Here is a 20,349-nt window from a genome sequence, read left to right on the forward strand (position 1 = left end):
AAAAATCTTTAATAGCAACCAGCAATCTGAGCTTGGACATCTGAATTGCTTTTAAAATGTTTCTTCCAAAGTAATTTTAATGTAACCTGAAGACGCAGTTTATTGCAGTGACGTACCTGCATCCCAAAGTTATTGTGGGAATGTGAAAAATGCCACAGATCTTCTAAATGTAACAAAAACAGGTTTTCTTTTGGCAACCTTTCATTCCAAAGAAGAAAATAAATCAAGATGTGAGTAACTGCTGTAAGATCTGTTTATGGTAGCAATTTCTCTTGCTAGTATGTTGTGATTCCAGAAGAATTTTCTTCTTTTAATATGTTCTCCACATCATGATTAAATGTTTTGTTGTGGAATTTGTATTTCAGGTTCAGCATGGAGTACTGACAGCTCAGGGAGAACAAGCAGCTGGCTGGTTCTTCGAAACCTCACACCCCAGGTAACTAGAATTGTACATAACTAGTTATGGAAAGAGACCTGTCGTATTTGAGAGATGATAAGAACATTTATCAACCTTGGTAATTTGGTTCGTTTGAAGGGAAAATAATTATTCTGCGTTTATTCCAATTGTCTGTCTTCTGCAGGCAATCTGTTAAGTTTTTAAAGTGCTGTCAAATCAAATATGAGCTTTAAGACCATGTAATTAGTCATTCAGTATGCACCACTTCTGTATGCGTAAGTTTAGAGGTGAATAATGTCTTGCAGGTTCAGAGGTATAAAAGCTGCATATTCTGTGGGGTTTTGTTTTTCTTCTAAGTCTGTCAAATCCTCTAGTCCTCCCTGTAGTATCATTCACAAGGAAGAACGTAAGTTACAAAGCATCCAAAGTAATCCTGGGGAAAAAATAGTTAAATTTATGAGCAATGCTTTTTCTTCAACTTATTTGTAGACTTCTGATTGTAAAAATAACTTGTGTCACATAACTGGAGAAGTTTTGTGCACTGGACTGCAGGGAAGTCTTAAAAAGACAGGATGTCACACTCAATGAAGACAGTGATAAGTCTGTAATTAAATTCCTCTTATGGAAGTCAAGCATATTTTTTCCTTTCACACCTGCTTAGTCTGTAGCTTTAAAACTTGTTCAGCTGGCAATAATTCTGAAGTGAAACCACAAAAGCACAGATAAATCTTTTTCCCCTTCTCTCTTACCAGATTGATGGTTCCACACTGCGGACACTGTGTTTGCAGCATGGCCCTCTAATAACATTCCACCTGAACCTGACACAAGGGAATGCTGTGGTCCGATACAGTTCCAAGGAAGAAGCAGCCAAGGCCCAAAAGTCTCTGCATATGTACGTTTCTGCTTTGTTTTTCCTTTGTTACGAAGCTACTTTTATCTCGGAACCTGTTCTCTTAAGCAACAAAACGAGCAGTTTTAGCTGTTTTAAAATCCATGGGACTAACTGGTGTAGTCCACAAGAGTTGGAGAATTTTAAGTGATAAAATCAGTGACGTTAGGAAGGATTAAAAATATAAAGACTGATGTTTGAAAAGAATACTTGTCTGCTTAGAAAGGAAATTTCTTTATCAACATTTGTAGCATGAGTGTGATTAAAACACTGGTTGTAGAGGAAATAGTTTGCTCTATGCCCAAACGATAAGGGTGGACCTTTCCTTAATAAAATGTTATGAAGCAGCATTCAGAGCTGATTGGGGATGAAAAATTGACCCATCTCAGTTACATCAATTTAAATGTGGCATCAGGTGAAAGAAATGCTGCCAAATGAGAAATTGATATCTGACTTTAAAGATGAGTAGTTGTATTAAATATGTACATACTAAAGTCCGTATTATATCAGTGATTTGGAAGGCCTCCATTTAGTTGTTTTTTTTTAATAGGTTGTGGCATACCTATAGTTGCACTGCTGGCACGAAACAGGACAAACCTTTTTTAATGACAGAAAGGCATAGCAATGTGTGCCTTTAGGCTGCTGGCAGAGCGACAACGGCAAAATACAGTGGGATTTGTGGAAGCCAACAGGACAGTATTAAAGATATCAGCCACTGTTTCACAGATGAATGTTTACATGGAGCTGATTGCTGGAAAATACATTGCAGAGTCAACAGGCTCAGATCCCATCCCTCCCATCTGATTTAATAAGGAAATTGCTCACTCACTCTCTCTCAAGTTGTGTGGGGGTTTTGTTATGTAAATTAGGAAGAGCAGTGATTAAATACTTCTTGAAAATTAATTTAAAATTCTATGAAAATTCAAGCCTAGAGAGCAGACTGTCTCCTGCGATGTACGTTGGCTAAATGAGGTAGTCTCCACACGTGGCTTTGTGTGCCTGTCGATACAGACAGGTAAATGTGAAATAGTAGAGAGGAGTCTTTTTCAAGAGAATGGGATTCCTAAAAGTGAGCAGATTTGGCCTAATCCTTCAACTCAAATTTAACACGGGGTGGGTAACGGATATGCAGAAATGTCGGATATCTCCAAAAGCGCAGCCTGCACCCCTCGTCTCACGTCGCCTTTTGCTCTTGTCCCTAGGTGTGTCCTGGGAAACACTACCATCTTGGCCGAGTTTGCTGGTGAAGAGGAAGTAAACCGTTTCTTAGCACAAGGCCAGCCCCTGCCGCCCACCTCCAGCTGGCAGTCCAACACTGGAAGCAACCAGACGCGCCTGGGCTCGGCGGGCGGCTCGCACGGCTTGGTGCGCGGCGACGCCGGCCACTGGAACAGCCCCTGCCTGGGGGGCAAGGGCAGCAGCGACCTGCTGTGGGGTGGGGTGCCCCAGTACTCCAGCAGCCTCTGGGGACCCCCCAGCACCGACGACGGCAGAGTTATCGGGAGCCCCACACCTCTGAATACTCTTCTTCCAGGTGATCTTCTCAGTGGGGAGTCCATCTAGGAAACGAGAGAAACAAAATGGAAATAACAATCATCAGCACTAAAGGAAAAATAAAATTTGTAACCCTTTCCAGTCCCGGGCTTGATGAAGAACCCAGCTTTAACAGATCAGACTGGCAGCCCTTTTTTAGTACCTCTGTCCAATATCGAATATGAAACTGCAAAGTCCTTGTGAACTGTTAATGAAACAGTATGGGCTACTTTTGGTCAGTGTCACATGCTAATGACAGGTTTTATTTTTTTCATGGCTTTTTGTTTTATGTTGTCTTTTTATGTTTGTATGGTGATTTTAAAAACAAACTATAAAAGCTGCTTAGAATAGGTCTATCATGAAGGGCACTTTTCAGAATTTGGGCTGGAAAGGGTTATTTTATCAACTTGGGGGGGGGGGGGAAGGGGAAATGAAAGCCTATTTAAAATGAGCCTGTGACTATTATGCACATTACCAGAGGCGGACCCAATAATCAGAAAGGGTGAAGTGTGATATTTACCATTGGTACAGAAAAGTAATGAATCTGAATGGTAACTCTTGACTGTACAGGTTGAATGGGGGGAGGGCGGGCGGGGGCTGGGGTTTCTCTGTGTCCACTACTCCCATGGATCTGCCTATGCACATTACCCTTGTTTCATTACTTTTTCATGTCATTTTTTTAATCCCAAAAATATAAAAAGTTTAAAAAAAAAAAAAAAAAAATAAAAAAAAAAAAGAAAAAAAAAAAGAAACTGATAGAAGGGGCCGGCGACAATTCACGTGTAAATGTTTACTCAAGGACTCTTACAGCATTTTAAAAATTACAGTGTGTATCTCTGGAGAATAATATGTATATCTACCTTTAGCGGCTTTTTATTGTGGACTAATACAAGAAAATTATTACCGGAGTATTGCACCATTTTTCCATTCGGAATATAAAGTTTAAAAAAATACTCTTGTTGAACTGTGGCCATAGATAATTGTAAAGAGTGGATAGTTCCCTTGCAAGCAGGAACAGAAACAAGCACTTGGACATAGGTTTTGACTGCTTTTGGAGGAGCCAGGAGTTTTGGCTCTCACCTGTTTACAGACCTTTTTTCTCCTTCAAACTTTAAAATAAAAAAAGGAATTAAAAAAAAAAAAAAGAAAAAAAAAAGAAAAAAAAAGACTTCCATCGTAAAGAAAACTATTTTCAGAATGAAGATATGCTACTTCAGAGCTCTGGGATTGAACAGTGTTGTTGTATTATTCTTTTCTTTGGCCATTGCTGTGTACTATTTTTGTTGTTGTTTTCCTCCTCTTCGTCAAAGTGGCGAAAACTTTGTGATCACTATCTTGCACATGGTGGAAGATGTCTCAGGAAAGCCGGGTTTCCCGAGGAGCAACTCCACACCATTTCATGTATTTTTAAAACCCAACTCCTAGCACTGAAGATATTATTAAAAAAACAAAATAAAAAAAGACAGTAAGAAAGAAGAAAATACCTAATCTAATGTGTAGCAGTTACATATTTACCAAATAATGGACTCAAAAGAAATAGATGTTTGAAGAGTGCTTTATATATTAAAAAATTGCTTTATGTTTAAAAAAAGATCAATGTTTTTGATTGTTTTGAAAGGAAGAAAGACAATGGAATAACATACACTTCAAGTATGTTTTAAAAATTATATGAACATTGTGCTCCCTGCCTGCTTGGATCAGGAAACTTGTGCATTACATTTTTTTTTTTTTTGGAAGATTAGCTTTTTAATGGTTTTATCAGATTTAAAGGGTCCTGCAAGATTGCAAATTAACAAAAGCTGGTTTTATAGAGGATCATGAACTATGCACAAACTGGGTTCAAGACTTGTTTTTTTCTCAAGTTTTAGTAGTGTATTTAGCTGAATAACCTTTCCTCAGAGTAATTGCATCTCATTGCCATTACACGCCTCCTACATATATATATTTTATATATATATACACACACACTCTTATATAAAATATGTATGTGTGTATGTGCGTGTTTACATACAATTTTTCATGCTGAAGTTTAGCATTGAGTTGTAGAAAAACTCCTGATATTTTGAAATTGGGAATGAAAATTTCTGTTTAGGGTTTGGTGGGGTGGGTTTTTGTTTGGGGGCGCTTTTTTTTTTTTTTTTTTGCCTTTCCTTTTGGATTAAAGATGTCTGTAACTCTGAGATTAAAAACAAACAAACAAACAATTGTGGCTTTTAATGTTCTTTCTCCTCATAGAATGTGATTGTTAAAGAACATGCACCGAAAGTTGCTTTCAAGAGTACGAAGATTCTTTGAAACTTAATAAATTGCAGTTTTTTCTTGGCTGTTCAAATAATGTGTATTTTTCTTTTATGCAGGGGATGCTAAAAAAAAAAAAAAAAGAAAAAGTAAAATCTCATAAGGTATTTCATGGAGGAAGTTTAATACCTTCAATATTAATGAGATTTAAGTGTAAAGCCAGGCAAATCAGTCCTGTAAGTGAGTCACACACTTGGAATATGTGTTTGTTGATGATGGCTTGTACCACGAATGCTTTGCATATCACATCCAAAAGAGTGATGCATAAAAAGCAGTAATCAGTTTTTGTTATGTTTTTCTCATTTATTCATGTATTTGATAATACAGCAGATTGATGGCTAACACTTTGAGTATTGAGGGACTGGCGGCCAAAGGCTCCTTTCCAGCTCCGCCGTTCAGTCACGCTGTAGCTTCCCATTTTCTGGACCTAAATGTCTCTATATCAAAATTGCCAGTTCTACTAAATGTTATGAGGTGGGCAGATAACCCATAAATAAGATAGGAAAGAAACAAAAATACTTTCATGTTTGGCCTTTCAGGTTTGAACTCAAGGGAGATGAGTTGAATAGCTAACCAGGTGTAGCAGGCAAATCGCAGAAGGTTCCTGGAGGGACACAACCTTGCTCCATCTCCCTTGCCTAAAGATGAGCTTATGTTCTCCTCCCACCTCCCTAAAACCAGTTCTTTACTTCTCGGTGGCGTTACGGTGATTTATACTGAAAGCATGATTTATCCCAAGTCTCCAGTGGTTGAGTCTGGACAGTATAACTCATTGCACTTCTTTTGAGAAGGAAAGTAACTCGTGAAGAACTGGATTACTGAGGAAGCAGCTCACAGCACCGAACAGCTCCGCCAGCACTGGGGCTTCAGCCCAGCTTTCTGCTGGGGGGTCTTTTCTCTCGCTGGGCTACTCTGCCATGAGCTGTGCGTGCAAGGAGAAAGACCCCTGAGCAGGGAGAAACCCAACCAACTCTTAAGTTTGCAGTTTGCTGGCAAGTATGATATAGTTACAAATCACCAAAACTAGATTTGGGGGTCAGTTCTGTTACCTAAATAGCTAAAATTTCCAGTCTGCAGCCTGTTCTGCAAATCTTATCCCGTATCAATACTGCCCCAATGCTGCACAGTTATTGCCATAGTTGTTTTTTTACTGTGAACCGCTTCCCCTTCCTATCCCCTACTATTTTTTTAAATATTTTTCTTCTCTTCCAAGTGTTGGTATTGAAATTCTTGGAAGAGTTTCTATTTTTTTTTTTTTCTTTTGAGCAAGGAGGGCTTTCAGTTTCAGCTTTCCTGAGTTTTGTTTGCTTAGACATCGAAGTCCATCACAGAGTCAGATGTTTCAGGTAATGAGAGCATTTGTCATCCATAAGGTTGGCAGATGACTTTTTGTAAAGCTGATACACTCTTAAAATTAAACCTGATACACTCTTAAAATTTAGTATCCACCCTGGTATATTAAAAGAAATATAGCTTTTGGCCAAAATCGATCTTATAGTGTTTGGGTAGAACTTTTTATTTTCAGTGTCATACGCTCTTCTGCTTTAATGTTATCAAATATTTCTGAAATTGTAAAGATAGCTCCTGATGCTAAGGATGATCCTTGTGTCTCAAGAATCTTTACAAGAGAACATTTTTAAGAATTTGTGTTTTTAATGTATATTGCATTTACTGTATCTTCCATAGCACTTTCACTGCATGGCTCCCCTATCTTCTAGGCCAAGAGAATTTCTCTTTCCTAAGTGGTCTGAAACTGTCAAACTTCTTAGTTACTTGTCTAGTTTGTGGGTGGCACTGGCAGAGCAGAATGTTTTGCTACTTCTGCTCCAAAAATATATTATTGTTCTTGATAATTCAATATATGATTGTGTATGTGAAGGAGCATTTTAATTAAAAATGTATATGGCTATCTGTATATGTTAAGAGTTATTGGAGTTGGAAGAGTCTGGAAATGGAATCGAAATGCCCTTTCAGACGGGGGTTCTGGGCAGCTATAGCGTGGAGCATACCTGTGGTACCAGATCAAAGATCGCCACGGCGCCCCGCAAGGATCATCTCACGCCGCTGTATACGAACTGCTGCTAGATGTCTGTTAGCGTCCTCGCGTTGTCAAAATGACAGGTGTACGAATTGTATCACTGTATTGATGCTGAATGTACAATCTCTGCAAAAGTCCTGCGTAGCCAGCTTCAGGGAAGGGGAGTTCTGGGAACTCACAAACGGAGATCGGACAAACTCTGTACGCGAACTGTCCGGGTGCCTGACTTACCCGCGTTCCCCACAAACACCCAAGGTAAACGACAGCTCCGTAAATGTGTGGAAATGTCTGTGATTCGTGATGTTATCTTTAGCGGGAATTTGGAGGAGACCATGGGCCTGTCCACGGACCACACAGGACAATTTTAGCTCCCTGCAGGTCTCTTGGACTGTTTTACCCAGGTCCTTGGGTGGCTTCGAAGGCAGTAACATACCCGGGAAACCTTAAAGTCTACGGGAGCAGCCAAACTTCTGTCCTCTCACATCCCCCCCTTGTTCCCAGGGGGTCTCTTCCAGTAATATTGTGCTCTTGGAATTTGGGAGAGGCGCCTCCAGCACTCATCCACATTGTAGCTTTCCTGAGGGAGGACGGACTGCTAACGTGCCCATGTTCTAGTGGGCTCTAGGTGTCTTCCTCCAGCGGATACACCCATTCTCAGGTTAACTATTGCTTGCTGCAAGTTGCCAGACTACATGCTCTAACGGCCCCTCCAGCCTGTGCAAAGACAGTAAAGTTGACCATTTTAAATTACTCGCGCTCCCACCGTTTTCTCCTCTCTAATGACGACGTTTCATTAGAAGCAAATATGACACTTTGTCCTGTGTGTGCCCCCGGTGTTTGTTTTTTACTGTCAGATGCATTGGAAACAAGTTGCTTGTAAATTTTCTCTGATGAAAACGTGGTCCCAGTGCAGTCATGATTTCAGGGTTATTAAAATGTTATAAAACACAATAAGCTGGAAGATTGCTTTGCTTTCAATAAATAGTAGTAGTAAAGGCGGCTTGCCTTGAACTAGCCATGAGACTGCTGACTGCTGATGAGAAATCCCCCCAGCTGCTGCCTGTCTGTAGGCTGTTCATATCAAATAGGGGCCTGTCCTCAATCGTTTTGGTTGGGGGACTGACTCAGTGATAGTCCAAACTGTGGCAGATTCCTCTCTCACTGCTATGTAGTTCTTTCTCCTTTCCTTACTCCTTCATTTATGTTGGAAAAATGTTGAAGCAGACTGAAGACCTGTGTGGTGACAGTGCTGGAAAGGAGCAGATGCTGTTTCTGGTTTTGCAGTGGTCTCCTTGTTGTGACTACAGTACTTCTGTTTATTTCTGTCTCTACCCTATAGGAGTAGGAGAAAACAGATTTGGCGTTATTTTATCTGTTTTGAACTGGTACCCACTTTTTCTGCTTTTTCTGTCTCCTTCCCAACTCTTCTCTCCCTACAGATTACAGGAGACTTCTGACAGAGGCAGAGGAAATCAGTATTTTGCAGGTAAAGAACTGCAGGTTCTACCCGTGTGAAGTACACAGACAAATTTCTACTATAGAAATGCAATCACACTACTGGGTGGGAGATTCAGCACGGGCATAAAATACCCGAACTAAGAGGGACAGACACCAGTCCCCGTAGCTGAGCGGGCCTTGCCTTTCTCTTCAGGATGATCCCATGTTCAGAAGCATGACTGTAGGACGAATGGTAGTAGGCAAATAGTTCTGATTACCTTGTAATGCTTTTATTGCTAAATAGTTAAAAAAATAAATCTTCCAGGATGGGAAGTGTTGAACTTTCCCAGCCTGTGTAAGTGAGGAGCAGCAAAGGTAAGATGCAACAGGTAAATGAGGCAAGCTGGTGAGGCCAGGAGCACGGGGATTTAAAAAACATAAGGAACTGCTTGTTTGGGGTCATTTCTGTACAGGAGGTTCATTTCTGAGTACCACCCCCCAGAGAAGCTCTAGCTCAGTGAAGGTTTTCTTTGTACATCAGCATGTAAACACGAACACACAGTAAAGCGGTTCTAAAGCTAAGTTCAACACCTTGCATTATTCTGATATCCTTTATTTCTTGCTCTTCTGCTTGCCTACTACATGTTTTGGCGCTGCCTCCCCCACCTGCATTTTAAACTTGTGCTGTGCCTGGAAGAAATTTCAGAATTATTTTCCTATTGTGCTTCACCAGCCTTGAAAAAATAGAGTTTCCTGGGGGTTTCGTGAAAGACAGGTGCAAGAACTGAAGTTGAGCGCTCAGGGACGTGGACCAGCGACTCCCAGTCCAGCACCTGGCCTGTGACAGCCCCCGGTGCTGCTTTCAGGTGCGACTGTTTGAGACTAAAATTGGTGCTGACACAGAATAAAGCTTAATATTTAGTCTGCAGTGCACTGGTTGCTCATGGTTTGGTGCAGATTTGGGAGCAAAGCACTAAACCCTGGGGAAATGAGGAAGAGAAACCATCCAAAAATAATGGGATCCCAGTACATAGGTGAGGGATTGCGTTGTCTTCTAGTGAAGACACCCCCAATCACTTGGGGGCTCTTTATCACCTTACAGTTCCAGCACCCATTTCTGATCCGTGTTTTGGAATCCAGGTTCCAAGACATTGGATTTACCCCTGTAGGCACCAGCTCTAGCTGAGAAGAAAGAGAAGCTTTTCTGAAATAAGCCTAGTGAGAAGTGGTTGAAGAATTCTGCTTTTCCATTTGGACCCTCAAGGCTGGGAGGCCAAATAGCATATTTTCCAGACGGGATTGTTCTTGGGGTTCTTGTCAACAGGGTGCATTTGAAGTGCACTGTTCCACCTGGCAGAAGAAGTGACTGAAGTATTCTTAAAAATGCTTTGCCATTTTCATTGGCAGTGGTAGGACTGTAGAGGCAACAGTTGTGTGTCCCACTTCTATGCTACATGGGAGCTACACGTAAAAGAGAGAAAATGCCAAGCTGGAGGACTTATTCAGTCCTTTAGAGGCCAAAAGGTCATGGTCTGCACAGCAAGGGAATTGCAGGTCAGCATCTCAGGTTCCCACTGGTTACCAGGGTTCTGATACAAGGCTTATCAGGGTTTCTAGCAGCATAAGCAAAACTCAGATCTGCTGCCCCATGATGATGGACCACAACCTTAACGGGGATGCACAGAGCTGTAATGAAAAGCTGGGAGGATGCTGGGAAGAGTGGAGAGCACTGCTTCCATCTCCTGCTTTGGTGCAGGGCCTCCGCCTGGGAGATACATCTGGGACACGGTGTCTGGGAAGGGCTCCCGATGAAGTGCTCGGGGTCCAGAGCAAGTGTCCTGCGGCAATTTATGGCTTGGAGAGGTGTGTGTGCTGCCCTGGTGTGCCTGGTGGGATGGCAGCGCGATGCCGGCTGTGCAGCAGGGACACTGGGGTGGGGTGGGCTGCTTTGGGAGACCAAATCCCACTTTTCCACACAACAGGAGAGCTTTTCCCTTGTTAACAGACTGCAGTGATGCTGCTGGTTTTGGTCACTGCATGAGATAAAATGACAAATATTACCTCCCTTCTTTCTGTTTGTAGCGTGGTCGGTGATGTAGAGGTTCCCTGAGCAGATCCTTCGCTTACTCTCGGTAAGTATCGCCCGAGCTTGGGAAACCTGTTGGTTCTTGGTGAGGAATCTATAAACTGTGACTCTGGGAAGAAGGGACAAGGTGCTGTGCTGGTACCCTCCATTCTGTCTGCCAGCTCAGGCAGCTTCTGCACCCACGCTGAGCAGGCAGTGCCTAAACCAGGCAGGGTTCAATTAAATTCAAATCAAACAAATCTGTGCCTGCTTGTCCCCTGTCAGCTGAGAGGTCATTAAAAGGCAAAGTGCCGTAAAGGTGCCTTGCAGATGTTTCAAGTCCTGCAGCATGCAGTTCCTGGGGGCCGTGCGGTTATCGGGGCGCCGGGCCCCCAGGTGGTGGCAGGATGGGCAATGCTGGTGCTGAGCAGCCATGCACCTTCCCAGCCGTGCAGCCTGCGTGTCTTCCCTCACCACTATGGCTTCATACACTGAAATGTCCCCTCAAAAAAAAGCTGGGCACTGCCCAAAACGCACTCTAGCCCGCATTTCGGCTCATCCATGTGCACGTATCTTCATCCCAGCCAGCAACAAACCCCGTGGGGTTGTCACGGTGTTGGGGCAGAACAAAGCAAAACAAAGGGCTGACTGTGGGCAGCAGCACGCCGGGGGGACATGCGGGAGCCCCCCCCAGCAGCACGGAGTCGTCTGGCTGCAGCCGCCGAGCAGCGCAGGGGGGGTGGGAGGGAGCCGCCGGCACCGGGCCGGGCCCCCCGGGGTGGTGGCGATGTTGGGGGGCTGGGGGCCTAGAGGGGGGACTGGGGCAGCCCCCGGCTTTGTGCCCCCCTATAATTCATTATAATTCAGCGTAATTCAGTACAGGGAATGGGAGCAGCGCGGTGCGTGTTGTGGAGGTGTGTGAGGCACGGCTGTCCTCTCCAAAGTCCTCCCAAAAAATCCTTCCCCAAAATCCTCCCCCAAAGCCCTCCTCACAGGCCCACATAGAGCCACGATTGGACCAAGCTCCTTGCTTGGAAGCCATCTCAGGCCGAGTTTGTGTCATTGCCTGGAGGGTGCAATGTGACAGAGCACGACCCGGAGCACAAGTGCTGCGAGGAGCGGCTGAGGGAGCCAGGGGTGTTTGGTGTGGAGCAGAGGAGGCTCAGGGGAGGCCTCATTGCTCTCTGCAACTGACTGAAAGGAAGCTGTGGGGAGCTGCGGGTCGGCCTCTTCTCACAGATAACTAGTGATAGGACCAGAGGGAATGGCCTCAAGTTGTGCCAGGGGAGGTTCAGGTTGGAAATGAGGAGACATTTCTCCTCAGAAAGAGCAGTCAGGTGCTGGGACGGGTTGCCCAAGGAGATGGTGGCATCACCATCCCTGGGGGTGTTCAAGGACAGGTTGGACGTGGTGCTTGGGACGTGGTTTAGTGGGTGACATTGGTAGTAGGGGTTTGGTAGGACCAGATGATCTTGGAGGGCTCTTCCAACCCTAATGATTCTAGGATTCTAGGATCCTATGACCCAACGGAGCTCCCAGGGGTGCAGGCACCTCTCCACGCACATTTCCCCCTGGGAAGCAGGGCAGGGCGCTGCCCCTGGGGCCTGCTGATGCTGCCCCCATGCCACCCCTCGCGTGGCTGCCCGGCCATGCAGAGCAGGGCCCCAAGGACCCCCTGGGAGAGCCCTGGTTCAGCTCATGGGGTGTGAGGACAGTGGGATCAGGCTCTGCAGAGCACTCAGCCTGCTGGCTTGTTTTCCCCAGTGCTGTACCTCGCTCAGCGCAAGGCCCTGAAGACAAACACGGCTAATTATACCCCCAACAAGTGCGTGCCGCTCTCCCTTTTAAAATGTTTTGCTTTCTCGTTCAGTGTCCTTGGCTGAAGTGTTTGTGCCACTGCTCCCCATCAATCACACCCCGAGCAAGCTGCAGCAGCCAGCACCAATTAGGCACAGCACCCCCGCACAGCTGAGGCCTCCCCCCACGGGCAGCGCCGCTGTCACCAGCGTGCAGCTCTCGCAGGCGGCATCTTGATTCCCCCTGATTGTTTGTGCACACAAATTAAGCGGGAGCATCTCGCCGCGGTTTGATGGGCTGTGCCACATGATGTGGAACAGAACCGGGGCGAGCACACAGCGCTCTGCTCCCGGGGAACGTGGGCGAGAGCAGGGACGGGGCTGGAGGCTGCTCTGGCTGTGAGTCCAAGCAGGGAAAGGAGGGGGAGGAAGGGAGAGCTGCCATGGGAAGATGCTCAGGATTTTTCCAGCATCTCGGGGATGGGAAGAGCAGCCCTTGGTTGGTGGGATGGGGAGCACAAGCACTGCTGCTGCCTGGGATGGGATGGCTCACTGGGCACAGAGGCTTTTCCCCAGATCCCCCATCCTTTGTTAGAGCAGCCTCTAGCACACAGCCAAGGGAACCAAGGACCCTTCAGCCCCAGCAAGTCCCAGTTCCCCCAGGCCATGTTGATGGGCATCATCCCTTCCCCGTGCTGCATCTTCGCACGCAGGAGGGCTTTGAGCAGCTGCTCTGGAGGCGAGAGCCCCTTCACTGCTCCCCTAGCCCCCAGGGAAGCCCCCAGGCTGCAGGTGCCCAGGGTTAATCCTGTCCCTGCAGGTGTGCTGGGGACAGCTGAGTGCCTCAGCGCCGAGCTGGGCTTCCTCAAAACCCCATCAGGAAGCATCTGACCCGGCTGCTCACTCCTGCAGGCTGGAGAAGAGGCTGGACGGGCAAATCTTGTTCCTCTTTCTATGCAGGTACACATGGGGAGGTGGCAGCCCTCACCATCCCCTGTGTGCACCGCTCAGGCTCTGCTCCATCGGTGATCACCTGCCCTCAGCTTCCTGCTGCCAGATGTTGGATTCTGTAGCTGTGATCTGGGAAGCAAAAGCCGGCTCACTTCTTGCCTCTACACCTCCCTGCGTGACCCAGCTGCCCCACAAGGGCCCTGAGCTGCATCCCTCTGCTAAAGCAAAGGATGGACCCGATTGTATGCCCATGTCTCAGGCCACCAGGCATGGGCCCTTCGGATTTTTAAGATCCCTTGGTGCATTTGCAGTCAGGCCACCTCTTGGCACATGGCTGTGCACAGGCAGAAAGCAGGGGAAGGGCTCACGGGACAGGCACCAGGAGCAATTAGGGCACTGCCTGCGTCTTGTGGCTCTCCCAGGTCCCACAAACACCGCAAGGAGCAAAGCCAGAGCCCGGTGCAGAGCCTCGGGAGGCTGGCACCCCCCCGCCTGACCCCGCTGCACCCCCCCACAGCCAGGCCCGTGGCGGTGCAGCACCCCCAGGCACTGCAGCCCCCAGCCAAGGCTGCCCTGCCACAGCCCCCTCCCAGCCATCTCCCCTTCCCCAGCGTGCCGGGGGGGCACCCTAGACCTGGGTGGGGGGGTGTGAGGGGGCTGTATAACACAGCCAGGCATTGGGTGTGCTGCTCCAATGGCTCTGCTCATTGCTGAGCATCCCGCCCCCGCTGGGCAGCCCAAACCCACTGCTTTGGACTTGGGGGGGGGGGGGGGGGAAGGGGGGGGGGCCGGGGGCCCTGCCCGCTGCCTGTGGGATGCCAAAGGCACTGGAGCTTCGTGCATCGCCCTCGTGGCGCAGGAGCCAGCTCTCGTTGCGCTTCGTTTCCTGCAGGTAGGAGACCCCTTTTCCCCAGGGACTGCCCCTGCCTGAGCCGTGCCGCGTGCCCTGGTAGTTCTGGAACCGCTGCTGCCTCCCTGCCATCCTGCCTCCCTGCCCGGCACAGCACCACAGCACCACGAGGTAGGTGCACGGGGGTGGGGGCACCCAACCCACCACGACCCCAGCTGGCACCAGGGGGGTCCCGCTGAGGCTGCCCACCCTCCCAGTGCCTCTCCCAGCACCCTCCCAGTTCCTCTCCCAGCCTCAGTCCATGTCAGGCTCGGGAAGGGGGATTTTTGCCTTCCTGGAGCTGCCTGCAGCTCCTGCCACTGAAGCAGTGCCCGTGGGGACACACGAGGTTTTGGGGGGCTTCAGCTCCTGCATCAGGGTCAGCCCTGCTTGAGGAGGACCCACAGATCCCAGGGTGCGATCCCCAGAGATCCAGGCTGGTGTGGGCAGGGGCACCCTGCCTTCGGGCTGGGTTTCTGACCCCAGCTCCCATGGGTATGGGACAGGCTGGGTGGCTCTTTAATCTGCCAGGCTTTGACATCTTTATGGTGTTTGTGTGGCTGCCAGGCAGGTTAAACGTGCCTTACAGCGAGGGTGGGCTGTACAAGGGGAGAGGAAATCGGAGCACGCTGCAGTATTGTAAATACTGCCCTTCTGTGCTCTTCTCCCGCTCCTTTTGTTATCGCTTTTTAATGTGTTTATGGCTTTCATTACAGTGGATCAGGTGTCTTTTAGGTGCAGTTGTTCTTTTCTGTACTTGGACGCGAGACGAGCTGTTTTATTTTTAGTTACTCACCGCTTGGTAAAAAAATGTAGTGGTTGAGTTATCAGGAAAATCACCCCACCGAGTGCACCGACAGTGCCAGGGGAGCTGGGGCTGTGCCAGGACGCGCCAGATAAGGGCAGGGCACGGAGGAGGGAAAGCAAATGCAGTGATAAGGGGTCTGGGCACAAAGCGCTTGTATCAGGTACTACGGCGCTGGAGGCACAGCAGAAAGAAACCCACACGTTTTCCAGCTCTCCTTTGCAACAACACGTTTATTAGGTGCACTTAAAAAAAAAAACACAGACATAGAAAAGAGAAAACTGAAGAGATGCATAGACCGTGATATTGCCTGCTCTACGCATCTACTCAAGTACAAAACCAAAACTACTTCGGACACTGGATGTGCCGGTGTTAACGTAACTGCCCCAGAACATGGCACGTGCCAGTGCTGGGGCCAGGTGGACGCAGGACCCAGAGGAGACCCAGGAGGGTGGCACTGGTGGGGTGTAGCGCGGCGCACGGATGCCCACGTCTGCTTTTTGACGTGAGCAGCCAGAGCCCCGTCACTTGTCCCCCTTCCTAGCGGGCGAGGAGCCTCCCTCCCACCCCCAAGCTCACTGTCACACCACTGCAGCCCCAGCGCTTCGAGCCCCCCTTGCCTCAGCTCACCTCCGCCTGCTGGTTCGCACGGCGGTTTCTCAGGTGGGTGCCCTGTTTGTTTTGGGAACTCGCCCTCTCCCTGCACCTTCCTGGCGCTGGCCAAAACAAAGCGACCGGCATCCCTTCCGAGGGTCTCCTCCTTTCGCCCCGCAAACCCTCTCCGGTCCCAGCGGGCTGGGTGGCGATGAGGAGGGCAGGAGTGAGAGGGAGCGGGGTCGCTTTTGGCCGAGGCAGCGCCTCTCCTCACCCAGCCCACCTGAGTTCCCAGCCGCCGCTGTCCTGCCAGCCCCAGGCGGCCGGCTCAGCACACCGAGCAGCTGTTGGTCTTGTTCATGGGCGGCCGCAGCATGTGCTCCTTGGGGAACGTCTCCCTCCTCTTGCAGAGCGCGGGGCTGAGCCGGCTGGGCAGGTTGGCTTGCTGCAGCAGCTCCCTGAAGACCTCCAACACGTTCTCGTTGTCCTTGGCCGAGGTCTCCACGAAGCGGCTGTTCCAGTCCAGCTCCACCAGTGACAGCGCGTCCTCCGCTGGCACCTGCCGCTCGCCGCCGCTCTCCGCCTTGTTGCCGACCACCACGATGGGAGGGAACTTGTCCTCCTTCACCTCCAGGATCTCCTCCCGCAGGCTCTTGATGCTCTCGAAGGACTCGGCGTCGTCGACAGCGTAGACCAGGGCGAAGGCGTCGCTGTTCTGGATGGAGAGCTTCCTCATGGCCGGGAAGGAGTAGCTGCCGCTGGTGTCCAGGATCTCCACCGTGACCGTGGCGCCGCTCACCTCGTACTCCTTGCTGTGCAGCTCCTCCACCGTGCGCCGGTGTTTGGGCTCGAAGGTGTCCAGCAGGAAGCGGCGGATCAGCGCAGTCTTGCCCACGCCGGCGGCGCCCAAGAAGACCAGGCGCACGTGGTTCTTCTCCTTCACCACCAGGGACATGGCTGGGCGCGGAGTCTCTCCAGGGGATGGGATGCTCTGCGGCTGGTGCTCAAGCTGTGGGTGTCCCTGGGTGGCTGCAGCCCCGGTGTCTGTCCGCCTGTCCGTCCCCGCAGCCCCGTGCCCCAGCTCCGTGCAGCCAGCGAAGTTTGGTGCCACCTCCCTGCAAACTTCTCCCGGCCGTTCTGCTGCAGACACTACCGTTCCCCAGACCTGCTCATCTTTTATCCTGGTTCCTCTCTGCCATGTGGCACCCGGCTGTCCAATCTCCGTGGGTTGAGGGTGCTGAAGGAGGAGGGCAGGGAGGGAGGAGAGCGGGGTGCTCCGGGCCAATCCGCGGCGCTCAGCCCTGGAAAGCTACTCCAGCCCTGGAGAGCACCGCGCTGCGTTGCACATTGCGCTTGCATCTCTCGCCGCTGCCGGCAGCGCCGGGGAGCTGGCAGCATTGCAGCTGGCCAGCCCTGCCCGGAGCAGCCTGTGCTTCTTGGCATGGGATTGTTCTCAGCAGGGGAGCCAAGCCGTGCTCACCCTCCCGTTGGGTGGCTCATGGGCGGACATGGCAGGGGGACACCTGCAGCCTTGCCCACGCCTGTCTGGGTCCGGAGCTTGTTTTTGGAGCGGCCCGCTGCGAACGTGCCCAACCGCTCCGTGATCCTATGAAATGTTTGACCTGAGGGGGAAAGTAAGCTCTCCCTGAAAGCCGTGCGTCATAGTCTCCATGTTCAGCTGTCAGTTATTCTGTGATTTTATGAAATATTTAGCCTGGGGGGGGGGAATAAAATCTCCCTGCAAACAGTGCGCTGTCATCTCCAGGAGCAAATCCCAGACAGTCGCGGGTGGGATCGCTGACCCTGCCCGGGCTGCAGCAAGGCTTTGACCCAGAGCTGCCAAGGTCTCCGCAGGACCCAGGGCGGTTTGGGCTCTGGCACAGCTGCTGCAAACCCAGCGAACGGAGGGCACCAGCAGGCGGAGGTGCTGCGTGTCCCTGACACCGGCAGCTGAGAGGTTGTGGAAGTGGGACGTGTTCCCAAGGCAGCAGCGTGGCAACAACAGGGTCAGAGCCAGTCTGTGCGAGCTCAGCAATGCCTGTCCCCTCCAAGGGCAGGGAGAGATGCTGGCCCCGTGGTGCTGGTGACCTTTCAGCATGAGGAAATGATTTCCGAACCAAACAACCCTCCTGCCCAAACACCGGCGTGTAGCTTGTGGGTTCAGGCTCAGCACACGGCATCGGGAGGGAAGGGGTGGCTGATTTACCAGGCAGAGCAGCGGGGTGCGTGGTGCTCCCCTTCTCTGGGCGGCCAGACATCACGTCGGGAAGTGGGTTTGTTGGTGGGCGTGCAGGTTGCCGTGTCTGGACGCTTTTCCTCAGCAGCCACCTTGTATCCTTCATGCTAGAGTCATCGCTTTTCATCACTCCTGCAGCTGATTTATGAAAAGTGCAAATACAGCGGGAGCTTGTTGACAAGACAAAATGTCTATCAAAATTGTGTGTGTGTGTGTGTTTTTTCCTAGTGGACTAGTTTTTGTAATTTTCATGCAGTTGGTTTTCTTTTGATAGCAAACTACCAGGTGGTTTTCCTTTTGATAGCAAACTACCAGTTTCATCGTTTAGTTTTGGCCGTGTTTGTTCTGCTGATTTCAAAAGCCCTTTTCACAAGAGTTACTCCCGCCTCTTAATTCCCCAACTGCAACTGTATTTTAGCAGTATGAAGCACTTTCCCTGTTATGAGGAGAGCCAAGAGGTTTCACTGGGGTTAGCAGGGTCCCTGCTGTCTGCACAGGGAGAAGAGGAAAGTTGGGTGCCCGATGGGATGGGTGGTGGGAGTCCAAAACCACCCCCGGCATCCATGGGGTTTGGCACCACCCAGTAGTGCGCCATCCACCGTGGTACTAAAAGGAGCTGAGGATGCAGAAGGTGTGGCCACAGAGCTGCTGTTGGCCAAAAACTGGGAGGAGAGGTGGATTCGCAGTGGGTGCCCGGGGACTGCCAGCTCTGGGCACAGGACCGACGGGAGGGCTTGCAGCTGGAGCAGTGACTGATTTCGGTGCCGGGTGTGCCACCGACTCCAGTGGCAATGAAGACCCAAAGGCAGCATGGAGCAGGGCACAACAAACCATGTCACCCCAGCTTAGCTGTTTAAGGCCAAAAACGAGGTTGTAAATCAGGAAGGAATTCTGCTCATGCTTCTCTGTGCCCAGACAGCTGCAGGGCTTTTCAGGAGGAGAGGCAACGCGCATCCCGCAGCGGCTCCCAGCTGGCTCTGGGGCCAAAGTCATCCCCGAGGCAGGGGATCCCATGGGGACACCGGTCTCCAAATGCCCCGTCCTGGTTCCGAACCATCACCACTACTGCCAGCAGCCTCCAAGATGAAGCTGCAGCTGATGGACACGCTGGGAAACACCGAGCTGCTCCTCTGGCCACGGGAGGGGTCCCAAATTCCCACAGGGAAGGTGACCCTGCTGCCACCACGCAGGTCATGGTGCTCCGACCCCGCGGGTCTGCGTGGCTGGGGACAGCCATCGGGGAGCTGCACCGGCAGAGCAAGCAGTCCTTCCTCGTGTGCATGCAGAAATACAACAGTATCACCAGGGCTGTCAGCAGCCGGAGGCATTCCTGCCAAGAAATGTGTTCTGGATGCTCGTGATAGGAGCGAAGAGGCAGCCCCTGGTTGTGGTGAGTTTTTGTAAAGGTTACGCAGAGTTAAACAGAGAAATTTGTCGCAGATAAGGCAGTCCCCAGCCTTTGTGCTGCGCCGCACACAGTGTGTGCACGGCCCACATGATTTTTCACATCAGTTGTCCCCCGTTAGTTTTCACATCCGTGCTGCTATGGTTACCGAGAGCCTGAAAGGTTTTAAATCTCCCTCAGAGCAATGGAGGATTTCAGAGGTAATCTTGTTAAGAGATGAGCAATGAATATTTCCAAAGGCCTTTTGCATGAATATCTTGTTCCACAGTAGCTGATGTCCACTGGCAGAAGGAAAGCGAAGTGCGGGGGGACCCTGTGAAGACAAGGGAGAAACCAGGAGGGACGAGGGCAGCAACTCATTTTCCATCGCAGCCTTTTGTGTCCACAGCGGTGTGCTTAAATACAATATTTTTTCAAGGCAGGCTTGGCAGGCTGCCTTGGGGCAGGTATTACCAAAACAGGCATCGTTTCAGCCTGTGATTGCCCGAGGGAAATACCCAGGGGACATTTATGGGACCTTCAGCAAAGCCCCTGCTGGGCAGGGCTGCGGGGAGCGGGCAGGATCTGACCCTCGTGGTGCTGGGTTTGGTAACGGAGATGGAGAGGGGCTGTTCGATCGCACAGTGCAGGCAGAGCAGGGCACGCACCGCACTGTGACCGCAGCTCCTGCTGCCGTCCCAGGAGGGACAAGGGGACCGTGGAGCCCCAAGGGGACCGTGACGGCCTGAGGGGACCGTGACGCCCCAGGGACATCACAGTGACCTCGTGGTAACCAGAGTGTGGAGGGAAAACAGTGCTGAGCTCCTCTGGCAGGGAGGAGCAAGGGCAGCAGGAGGGGAGGACAAAGCAGCGAGGACAGAGCGTGTTGGGTTGGGGCAGGAGGAGCCCCGCTCCTCTGGGGGCAGGAGCAGGGGCGCCTGGTTGGGCATCCTCAGCCTCAGTCCTCATCAGACCTGGAGCAATTTGGGGAAGGATGCTGGAAAATGATAGGTGTGCTGCTTCTTGCCCAATGCCCG

General features: G+C 50.2%; 2 protein-coding genes across 12 annotated transcripts in view; one reads left to right on the top strand and one right to left on the bottom strand.

The window, feature by feature from the left end:
• TNRC6C (trinucleotide repeat containing adaptor 6C) overlaps window positions 1–5,151 on the top strand; it is an 82,493-nt gene extending 77,342 nt beyond the window's left edge. For 7 of the 11 annotated variants that reach the window (XM_035342103.1, XM_035342107.1, XM_035342095.1 and 4 more), the window contains 3 exons: window positions 366–436; window positions 1,150–1,289; window positions 2,489–5,151. In XM_035342103.1, the coding sequence (XP_035197994.1) occupies window positions 366–436; window positions 1,150–1,289; window positions 2,489–2,849 (572 nt within the window). In that variant the 3' untranslated portion in view covers window positions 2,850–5,151. The remainder of the gene's footprint in view (window positions 1–365; window positions 437–1,149; window positions 1,290–2,488) is intronic. The other 4 variants (XM_035342104.1, XM_035342100.1, XM_035342097.1 and 1 more) reach the window with 1 other exon arrangement.
• A 10,151-nt stretch (window positions 5,152–15,302) lies between these two features.
• LOC118176019 (GTP-binding protein Rhes-like) lies at window positions 15,303–16,884 on the bottom strand. Its single transcript, XM_035342732.1, has one exon. It carries the CDS (start codon window positions 16,645–16,647, stop codon window positions 16,021–16,023), a length of 627 nt encoding a protein of 208 aa, XP_035198623.1. The 5' UTR covers window positions 16,648–16,884; the 3' UTR covers window positions 15,303–16,020.
• Between the last annotated feature and the right edge of the window lie 3,465 nt (window positions 16,885–20,349).

This window comes from Oxyura jamaicensis, chromosome 18 (genome assembly GCF_011077185.1).
Source record: "Oxyura jamaicensis isolate SHBP4307 breed ruddy duck chromosome 18, BPBGC_Ojam_1.0, whole genome shotgun sequence".
In the NCBI taxonomy this organism is placed as follows: domain Eukaryota; kingdom Metazoa; phylum Chordata; class Aves; order Anseriformes; family Anatidae; genus Oxyura; species Oxyura jamaicensis.